General features: G+C 41.5%; 1 protein-coding gene across 1 annotated transcript in view; it reads left to right on the plus strand.

Annotated features, from left to right (window-relative positions):
• Window positions 1–4,687, plus strand: part of SATB1 (SATB homeobox 1) — a 74,864-nt gene extending 70,177 nt beyond the window's left edge. Inside the window, 2 exon segments of the mRNA XM_032108435.1 lie at window positions 267–362; window positions 2,963–4,687. Coding sequence (XP_031964326.1) covers window positions 267–362; window positions 2,963–3,445 — 579 coding nt within the window. The 3' untranslated portion in view covers window positions 3,446–4,687.
• Window positions 4,688–11,533: the final 6,846 nt, after the last annotated feature.

Here is an 11,533-nt window from a genome sequence, read left to right on the forward strand (position 1 = left end):
GCTGTGTGCGGGGCAGAGCGAGCCCCGTGCTGGCTGTGCCTGGCTGGACAGGCACCAGGACCAAAAGGCAGGGGCGTGTGGCACCGGTGGCAAAGGTCTTCCCAACAGAGCATGAGGACCTTGTTCTGCTGCTGTTTGAAAACTAAGCAAGAACCAGCAGCAGTGGTGGCTCATCCTGGGTAGGAGTGAAGGAAAGGGGATTCCTCATCCCACTTTAACCCCAGTTGAGACTGGGGTGAGTCAATATTTGTTTGTTTTTCCTTCAGAGCCCCTCTCCCACCACCCTTGGGAAAGGAGAGCATAGAGGCGCTTTCCTACCAGGCCTGCTGACCACTGGACCTTGGCTGGGTGCTGCTCCGCAGGTGAGCCGGCACAAGGGCACCATGTCAGGGAGAGAGAGGAGGGGATGCAAGACCCACATCATGAAGCTTGGAAACAGCTGCCCTCTGCTTCAGGGCAGCCCCATCAGGGCCTCAACCAGGAGCTGCACGCACCCTTTTTGCGCTGGCGCTGCCAGCCAGGAGCCGAGCTGGCTATCATGCTAAGCTGTGTAGGCCAGGTTGTCAGTGGGAACTGCTGTCTCTCTGAGCTGGGGACTCTTTAATCGCTTCTCACAAAAGGCCCGAGGTCAGCCTTGTGACTGCTCCTTCTTAAAGGGCAGATAGTACCCCATGCTTTCCCAACCTCAGCTGAGACCCTGTGTCACTTGTATTACCTATACAGAAAAATATTTACAAAGCTAGGAAGGATAGAGTTATCTTGCAGCCAGAAACAACACGAGTGTATATTAAAGATAAAGCAAACTGAATAAGACAATCCCTTAGGATATCAAGTACTAAAATAATTGTGAAAGCCTGGAAACTTGCTGTTTGATTTAGCAAAAAGAGAGAGAAAGATCTATATTAAGTAATAAAACAGCACTTGTTTGAAAATGTACATTGTTTTTAATAAAATCGCTTCTTAAGGGGATAAAAGGAGAAGCTTATGCACAGTATAAACATTCAACCACTATGCCACTTACTTAGATTTTCTTGCCTTGTTGATAAAAGTTGTGTGTTTGATCTTGTAAATATTATTCACATAAGCAGTTGCATTGTAATCTCTTAATAGGACTTGTAAGAGTAAGGATGGGGAGATTGGGCCTGAGTTTTGTCTCCACTGTTCTACATGGTAATTGTTGTAGATGCATAAATGTGTAGCTCAGATACAAGTTTTCAAACTGTATATACAAAGCCTTCAGTCTTGTAAGAATTTAATGTGCTGGGAGTAGTCTTGAATCTCTTCAGGACTGGAGCCTTGAATGGAACTGCTCACAGACCATAAAACATGAAAGGACCTGAATAGGGATGAGGAAGGAGCCCTAATTCCAGGGCATTTATGTCAGATCTTAGAATACGAAGATCACTTAAAGCAGTGGACCATAAAACATGAAAGGGCCTGAATAGGGATGAGGAAGGAGCCCTAATTCCAGGGCATTTGTGTCAGATCTTAGAATACGAAGATCACTTAAAGCAGTGGCTTCTAAACCGGTTGTGGAGATCTATGCGAAGTCTCCACAACCACAAGAGTCCCTATGAAGTGGACAGAATTATAATGCCTCCGGTATTTATACCATTTGTACAGCATTTTGTGCTTCTTAGGGCCTCAAAGAACTGCAACTGGAAGCCTGGAAACCACTACCAAAACACAAAAAATTGTTGAGGGGAGACTCACAAGGGGAAATAAAATGCAGTGATAGCAACTGCTTGTTTTGCTGTGGTTGTTTTTTAATAAGAACTGGTGGTTTGTACCATATGACAAGAAATTTGCTGATCCAAAATATCTTACTAACCAGTGCTTCCTGTGCTGTGCAGCAAAAGAATTGTCAACACAAACAGTAGCTGATAAATTTACTTTTGATTTTAAACATGATCTTATAGTGTACTGTATTCTGGTGGTAGATGAGAAAAACATTTCTGTCCCTAGGGCCCAGTGCCTCACCTTTTAAGAATGTTTCTGAATCCATGCTTGCAAAACTTCATTTTAAGCTCTTGTTAATTATTTACATCATGATTTTCTTTATCTTATTCTTCTGATGTGCATATTGGCTCATTTTTATTGCCTGAGTTTTTGGAATGCAGCATGTTCCCTTCTAATAATAATAGTGCAACTTATTTAGAGCTTTGCATCTTAGTGCTTTATAAATATTAACTAAATAATCCCCAGCACAAACACAGAGGCAGGTAAATAGGTCTGCTGTTTATTTGTTGGGATACAGGCAGTGCAGGCCTGCTCAGAGACCACAGGTAAGAGAGGTCAGAGCCAGAAGGGGAAATACAGGTTTCCTACCTCCAGATCCCTTTGTCCTTGCTGAGGCTGGGTTTGACAGCATCACGTTAGGCGCTTCCAGCCAGCACATTCTGTCGTAATGTTTGCAAGTTTGACGAGACCTCAGTGCATGCTGAGGTCAGATCAGCAGTGAGATATTTCTGTACTTACAGAGCTAAAATGCTCTCCTTCCCCGACCCCGCAGTCCCTTCGTCTAGCTATTGCTAGAGATTTGCAGCCCTTGTTTTTGGGCAGCAGCTGCCGTTGCTGGCAGAGCTCCGGCACGTTTGCCCTCATCTGGCACTTTTCTCACTTTGCCCTTGCTACAGTTTTGGCTAAGCTGGTCAAGTTAATCCTATACTGTGTCACCTACTTAGCATTTTGTCTTGTCTGCACTTGACTCATGGAGCATGTTCATTAAAATTTGTCAGCTAAGCTACACCAATGTTGTATCATCGGTGCTTTCGGTCCGACAAACCTACAGTGTTCTTTTTGTTCTTTCTTTCTTTTTTTCTTCCTTTTTGTTCTTTAAATTTACTAAGCCTTTGTTTGTAGCTCTGCAATTTCTTCCCCCCGCTCCCTCCCCAGGATTTTCTCAGTAACAATATATGAGCAAGAATACATGTACAAAAAAATGCTGTTCTTTGTCTTGCAGCAGCAGCAGCAGCAACAGCAACAACAGCAGCAGCAACAGCAACAACAGCCAGGTCCCAGACTACCCCCAAGGCAACCGACAGTAGCATCACCAGCTGAATCTGAGGATGAAAATCGTCAGAAACCCCGACCGCGAACAAAGATTTCTGTTGAGGCCCTAGGGATCCTACAGAGTTTCATACAAGATGTAGGCCTGTATCCAGATGAAGAAGCAATCCAGACTCTCTCTGCTCAGCTTGACCTGCCCAAGTACACCATTATCAAGTTCTTTCAGAACCAGCGATATTATCTCAAGCACCATGGGAAGCTGAAGGACAATTCTGGTTTGGAGGTGGATGTTGCGGAATACAAGGAAGAAGAGCTGCTCAAGGATTTAGAAGACAGCATCCAAGACAAAAATGCAAACACGCTTTTTTCAGTTAAACTAGAAGAAGAGTTATCAGTAGAAGGGAACACAGAGATTAATGCTGAATTGAAAGACTGATCTAAAAGTATTATTTTCTTTCAACAGTGCCGCTGGTATTTACTAATGAAATGAAAATTCCATCTTGCGTTCTGTCAAAACCCTTATTATTCATTGTTTGGCCAATGAATCTTCCAAAACTTGCACAAAAGTTGAAAAAAAGGATAATGCAGACTGCACTAGATGTTTTACTCTGTTTTACAAACTGCTTCGCAGCAACAGATGAAGCGTTGAGGATTGTTTGATATTAATTTGTGTTCACTGGATACACTGTGAGTGTACCCAATAAGCATGATACCAGTGATTTTGATTCTGGAGCCTTCAGACAAGCATTACAACTTTTGTGATTTACTGTTTTTTTGTTTCTGTTTTGTTCTTGTTTTTTAATTATTACTGTAGCACTCCACACTTGATCTTTGGAAACTCACATTTATTTAAAAAAATAAAATAAAAAGAGTTTGTTACTCTTGTTCTATTGTATGTTACAAAAGAACTATAGACTGTGGAATGCAGTTTAAAGATAACATATGCCAACAAATGCCTTGTATTATATGGCACTGCCGTAATTCAGATTTGTTTTCTTTTGGAAATAAAGATCACTGTATTTTTTTTTTCCATTTTCATTGTTACATGGTTTTAGAGAAAATGAAAAAAGAAAATGTGAAACACAATTTAGTCCTCATTATTTATTTGTAGATCCTGCAGCATCATGTTGTAATTAATTTTTTTGGAAGTTTCCGTTAAATGTAATATTGCTTCTCTTGTTACCATACTGATTTTTTTTTTCTATTTATAAATGTATTTTGATGGGCAGTAAAACAAAGTGTCTTAAAAGTTTTAAATAGAGAAAATGTGCTTTACACAGTTGCCTATAAAAAGTGCTCTATGTTATCCAAGCAATTCATACTATAAGCTTCACTCTTATTGTTGTATGCAATTTTTACTATCATGCAAATAAGCTTAGGTAAATAAAACTAATAGATCACCTTAGAAACTTATGCAATTAATGTGAAAATAATTGATGTTTGCAATGTGTCTTCCTTTGGTTTACAATCAATTTTAAAGCTACAGCTGTATAAATTTTCTGTATAAAGGTGTATTTCTTTTTTATGAGTTTATTGCTATGAAAACACCAGTTATTTTGTTACAGCTGGCTGTTTTTATAAGTGTATCACAATTTTCTTTATGCAGAAATGTTCTGACTAGGAGTGGTTATTGACTGTAACTACACAATTAAAATTGTTTGTATGGTATGATATGGCAGGGTTTGTCTGCGTATGTGTGTATCTGGGAGGAATAACTTGTTCTTAGTGCACACCATACCTTCTTGCCACCACTTTGTTCTCCTTTAAAATCACAGGCAGATTTTTTTAATGACCCGCTTAAAATTTGAATTTAGATAACATACTTCAAAAAGAAACCCAGTTTGGTTATGAAAATCATAACCTGTCTTTTCTTGGTTTAAAAACTTGCCTGCCCAACAGAGATAGGAGGATATTATTGAGTCAGAAGGCTATCAGGCATAAACATATTTACAGTTCCTGGCAGTAATGCACTTATAATGGATACAGCTGGTTTTATTTTACACTAGAATTATGCTAACACTGTTCCTTGCACTAATGTATAAACATTAAAAAAAACCATTAATAGTCATAAAGTAAATAGGAAAGATGGGCTTTGCCCATAGCAGTCCCCTCCCAAGCAAGATTATTTTTAATGATCACTAATAAGGTTCTTGATAAAGCCATAACAGTTGGTGACCTCTGAATTTATGCAAGGCTCATGTCTAGGCTAAAGAGCAGCTAAAAGTTATGGAGTACACACTATTGTTCTCCTAGGAGAGAAATAGCTCACACTCTGTGTGACTCGGGATGGGGATTCAGCTCGGTTCTTCCGAAATGACCAAGAGTTTGCAAAACTGAACATGAGTTTCAAAGGCACAATTGACTCTTAGCAAATTTCTTCGTTTAGTTCCATTAAGGTCATTAGGAAGACACATATTAGGCAACAAGGTGTCATTCTACACATTTAGAACTGCTGCAGGTTGTCCTTTGTCTCAACGCCCTTGTGGGTCCATTGAGCAGCTCTCAGCTGCGGCACCGCTTGGCTGCTCCCAGGACTGTGTTGGGGCTGCACCATGGTTTGGGCTTGGGATCCAGTCCAGTTAAAAGAAAAAGCCTTAGTACCACTCTGGGAGGGAAATAAGCCTTAGGAGGGACACATATATGTAATTTGGCATTGCATTCCAATAAAAAGGCAGTAAAACTATGTTCTCGCTTACTTGTAATAGCTAGAAAGTTATTGATAGCCCAAAGCTATGCTGGTCACAAAAGGGCAAAATTAAGCCTAGTCCAGGGAAGTCACTGTGATCATCATTGGATTTCTTCCTTATTTCAAATGGCATTGTTGCTTTGTACAGCCATGCAGACGGAGCTAGGACTGATCCCTGTTCGCAGCCGAGGGGCAGGATACGTAGCCCAGGCAATGCAAGCTGATTTGATGGGCAGGACAATGCAGCTGGCACCCTTGGGTACACTCTATAACTAACAATGTGCGCATATCCAAGGCAGAAGGGGAAGTGAAGGAAAGACTTTCCTGGAATATAGCTCTCTCCACACTAAACGCTAATACACACAGCCCTCTGAATACCAGAAACAGGGCAACCCTACAAAAGCATAAGAAGAAATGTTTATAAAGTAGTCTTTGATATTTTGCAAGCAATTTCATTTTAAGTTTTATGGGTGCTGAAGTAGAGGCCATGTGTGCTTGCAGATGGTTATTATAGCTGTTTCTTTTCCATTATCTTCGTTGTTCTTCCTCCTACTATAGCTGAGGTTATCTTCCAAGTAGTTCAGCCTCTGTAGTCACACATTACCTGCACAGGAGTTTGAATCATTGCCTTTTTGTGTCCCAGTGGGTGGGCTGCAAGTAGAGCCTTTTAACTTGGCCTCAGTGACCAAAAGCGTTTCTGTTAAATTTTTAGCAGTGTTTTCAAAGGTGATATGGGTATTAAGGATTCCAGCTTTCTGTGAATGCAAGAGATTTGTACTGTGAGGAGTTAAGCTACAACAAGCATATGCCACCTTGACTCATGGACCAGTCAGACTACCTAGAAAATTACTTTATGTCCTTTTCTGTTCCTTAAGTTCCTTTTTCTCACCGTCTGGTGGAAGCATACAAAAAAACCCAAAAAACAAACAAACAAACAAACACACCTTTCCACTTCTGCAAAGATTAAGAAATCAGACTCGAATTCTGCAATGAAGCACAAAAATTGAGACATAAAAACAGTATTAGTTGTGAAGTTGTTAGTAAAAGTCACTGAGTAGGACTTCTCTGAGTGTATGAAATGAGTATTTCATACATACTTCGGGAAGAATGGGAAAGGAATATTACTAGAAATAGAATTTAAGCTGCAAAGAAAGCCAAATGCCTAAAAAAGAGGTAACTCAGAGCTGGGAGGGGATGACAGGACTTAGTTTTTGCTATAAAACGGAAGTATTTACCATGTTTTATGGTGTTTACCATAAAAAGTGGAGTATTTTTACTCCCTGATGATTCCCATTATTCTATATTTAACTGACAAGATTTATGTATACTAGAGTCCCCCGTGTTTGTTTTTCCAGCCCTAAAGAAACCCAATTAGGCCCCACATTCCAAGAGGTCCGTGGCCTGGGGACAGTCTCAAACCCAAGTCACATCCTCAAGTCACTTATAGTTATAAAGACCCTATGATGCAGGGGTTTAGATTTGTGTTTTGTATAACTACTTTAAACTGGTAAGATGACCCAGCAAAAACTGTCCATGTATAGAAGTAAATTATTTCACTTACTTTTTTCTTTTCGTTGGGAAGGTGCAGCAAATGGAGAAAGGAGAAGGTTTCTCCAAACCAGTGATTTTGTTGCAATGATTCACAAAGTCAGTGCTTTGATTGTGTGCTGGGAAAGCACCAAATATTACTAAGTTCATTTGCCAAAGCAAATGCTTCATATGTTAAGAGCAGTATAAATTAGATATTATAGGGGCTCTACTAGAACATCAAGTGTTACCAATTCTGATTAACTTATTGAACTTGTGCTTTGAAGTCAGGTACATTGCAGAGACCAAAGGTATTTTGATTTTTACATAATGATTTATATTGTGCTTTGAATAACAGTCCCATAGCAAAGCAGGGATATAAATATACTCCCAGGCCTTTTTTTGCATGCAGAGGTAATTTAGGTTGGTCTCCTCACAGTGCCTTGCGTCCACACAGTCTTTTACTACAACAAATGAGCTAATAATTCAAACTGCAATAAGTGATCCTCCTTGGAGCAGGAGTAGTGCTACTTGGCAGTGAGTTTGTTTGCTTTCAGGTTCATATGGGAGCCTTCCCACCCACTCTGCTGCTGGCAGCCCTCCCACTATCTCACGCTGTATTGTTTCGTTTTGGCCTGACCCGGGCACTCTTCCTGCTCCAGGTCATCTTGGTCAAATGTCACCTCTCCTGGTTGTATGCCAACACTCAGGTATTTGTGCCACAGTTCAATATAAGGCAGCAAGGACTGTATGTGTCTGATGTCACCTACCCTTTGTCATAACCATTCACGCTGTGAGCCCTGCAGAGCTGCTTGAATAAGCCACTTGCACTGGAAAGAGAGTGACAACTGGAGCAAACCCACCAGGTGACAGGTTTCTTCTGAGCTGGTGGAGTAGAGGGGGCAAGGGGATGTGCATTCCAGAGGGGAGAAAGAAGGAAGGTGCCAGAGAAGGAAGAAAGAGTCAGAAAGGTCACCATAGCTACCCTTGCATAGGGGATCGAGCCTTTTTGCAAGGCGTGCTATGGCAATACTCAAAGTTCTACAGAGTACTGCCAAGACTCCATGGAAAATGCACAATTGTCTCCAGCTGTGGGATTTGCCCTGTCAGGCAGTATCTAGTTTAACACAAAAACCTCCTCAGCTGTCCATGGCAGGAGAGGTCCCCTATCAGTTTGTCCTCTGGTACTGTCCCTGTGCGTAAGATATGCAGGATTCTTTTTGTCAGCTGCTGACGTGTTACCATGGCAGATGCAGCTGGGACTCTCTTTCTAGGTTACTTGCTTACCCATACAATGTGCTCAAGTAGTATCTAGGCTGTAAACCCTCTCATTTTCTTCCAGGATCACATCCAAAGATAAGCAGTATGTCTGCAGCCTCAAACCTACTTTTTGGAGCTGTCTCCTACAGTGCTCCTTCTCCTTGGACCAGATGTGCCACAGCAAATGTGTTGTATAGCTCAGATATTTATCAAAGTGCAAGAGAACAGAAAAACACGACCTTTATGGGTGCAGAGATGTGTAAAGCACACACAGTTCAGAAGTTTTGGAGCAAGTAAGATGCCCCAAGAGGCTTCAGAGAGAGATTTGATACTGCTGTAGTCATCCCAAAACATCAGTTGCAATGATTGGAAATTGTTGGGGCCAGAAAAGTTCATGTATAATCCTACTATATTTGCAGAGGACCTTCTCCCAGAACAGAATTTGGAAAAAACGGGCACTCTGTTTTGTTATTTGCATTACAAAATAAACCTTATTGCTCTTCCACATTTACATTAAAGCAGGATCCTGTCCTCATAACGAGCAGCACTGCCTCAGCTTATGTGTCCCACATATGCACCCCATCTCCAGGGGGTTCCCCTGAATGTGGCATGCCCCAAAACAGCTTAACTCTTCTTCACTCTTCCATCATCAACCTAAACATGGCCTTTCATCTGCAGTCAACATTTTCACCAGGGGAAAGCAATTTAGAAAACAACTTACCTTAGAGCAAACCAGGGCAGGGCAAGGTAAACTAGGCTGTCTTTTCACAAGTGAAGGAAAAGTGATTCTTTATCATTAACAGCATGGCAGCTTACACTGTGAAATAAGTAAGAGGTGTTGTTGTTGGCTTGCCTTAGTAGGAAAAATGCTATATCCCCAACCTAATAAGGATTTAATATCAGCTGAGAGAGTGAAGGAGACCAAAAAGGAGGAAAAGTGAGTGAGAAGAAATATCTAGATAAAATCTTATTGAGGGCAGTAATGCCTAGAGATGGCTGGAGAATTACAAGACTAGTTTAAATTAAAGGAAATCTAAGTTGGCCACAAGGAAAAACTAAGTGAGGACTACTTTGTGGTTCACATACTGAATATCCTGTGAAAACGCAGAAAGAATGAACACAGTAACAGGGCTGTTTCAGAGAAAAGATTAAGTAGAAAAGGCTTGTAAAAAGGTAGCTCAGCTTGTTTCTTTAATACCTGCACAACCATAAGTGATGCGTGGAAGGTGAATACAGAAAGAAAATTCAAATCTTCTCATAACACCTCTAGAGGCAAAGCTTGAAATTATCAACTAACTGGATTAAAAATCAGTAAAAGGGAGCATTTTTCTGCCCATCTAACAGCTGAAGTCACTGCTATACACACCCCTTCATATCAAAAAGAACAAATGGCTTTTAAAAAGTGCAAAGAAATCGTGGAAACAAAGGATTGATCTGACCTTCTTTTGAAGAGGCCAAGGACTGTTTTCCACTCTTGTACTGGACAGCTGGCAACCCAGTGATGGCATCCACATAGACAGTGTCCAGCATCCAGCCAGTTGCTTTGAGTCCTCCATAGTCACAAGTGTGACAAATATGAGTGGGCTGAAATTTGCTGTCTTCTTGGTCAGGTATGCTAAATGCAGTTTGTGTACTTTATTCTCCATATTGTCCATAACCAGATTTAAAAAAAACCCGATTTGAATAATTTCATTGAGGAGTAGGTCACCTCATATTTACAAAATGCTCCCTCTTATGCATGCCAGCATAAAAATTCATACCCAAATCATTTTGGTCATTGCCATGGTACCGGTACAGTTGCTGTTCACAACTGTGCTCCAACTGCAGCAAGAGTAAAGCAGGGCTCCTTTGACCCCATTTGCCTACAAAACTCGGCCATTTTTTATCACTTGTTACCACCTTTCTTTCAGCCTTCCCCGTGCACATCCCACTTTCGTTCAGGTTTAGCTGACCTGTTCCTTTCTCTTCTTCAAAAGCCCCAAGTAAAGGTTCATAGAGGATTTAAAAAAAAAAAAAAAGAAAAATGTATATATTTACATCATCAGATCATAAGACATCGCTCCCAAGCTTTTTAAGGATGCGCTATAGGATGGCCGGGACAAGAACCACAGGAATGTACTGGTTTGATTCCAGGTCTCCTCCAGTTCTCATTGGGCTTTCTGGAACACACTCTGGGTGATGGGATGGTCACTGCTGAGGGTCCCTCCCCAGGGCACCATGCAGCCCATGAGCCTGACACCGCTTGCAAACGCTGTTGGACAAAACGTGCACCATAGGAAAGCAGACCAAAGCAATGTGATTGCAATTCACGTTTGATGCAGCTCATTCCTGAAGCCAGGGTGATTGCCTAATCCAATGTATCATTTCTGTGCAGGCAGACCCTTGGGCTGGCATCATGTCCCATGGAGCACTGCTCCAGTGTGCAGCATCTGCCACCATCTGCCCTAGGGCTTGGCTTCAGATCGCCCTCCTCCTTTCTGCCTCCTTTTGGGAGATGATTTGCACAAACTTTGAGGGCCAAAACTCAGGCTGTTTCAGGACCTTCAGGACATTTATTCCCTTCCCACTTCCTCCATTACTTGATCTTTGATCCACACTCCCGGCCTTCAAACACTCGAAGGGGCATATTTCCAGTGATTTAGCTTCAATTTCGCTTGCTATTATTTTTGGAAAAATAAGTCTATCTGTTTACCCGTTGTCCCTCCTGTTTAATCAATATGTCAGCTGTTGATCACAACCCCTGCCAGCCAGCCAGTAGATGGGACAATTATTCTCACAAGGACTTTCAAGTCCAGACTTTTAACCCACAGGGTCTAACACGGAGCAGCTGCAAGAGCTCTGAGTAGCAGCTGGCTCTTTTCTACTGCAGCTGCTGAGCTGCTCTCCTGATGGTCTCTGGCTACTTTGCTAGGGCAAGGGGAAAACTACTTTATTTTCTAGACATCATAGTATAAAAGTTTAGTTCACTGCTGCTGTAACAAAGGAGGTGAAACGCCACGGTCATCTCCCATTCAGCATGGCTGTGATGCAGATTAGTCTGGGGTAGTTCTT

The sequence above is a fragment of the Corvus moneduloides genome, chromosome 1, assembly GCF_009650955.1.
Source record: "Corvus moneduloides isolate bCorMon1 chromosome 1, bCorMon1.pri, whole genome shotgun sequence".
Lineage (NCBI taxonomy): Eukaryota > Metazoa > Chordata > Aves > Passeriformes > Corvidae > Corvus > Corvus moneduloides.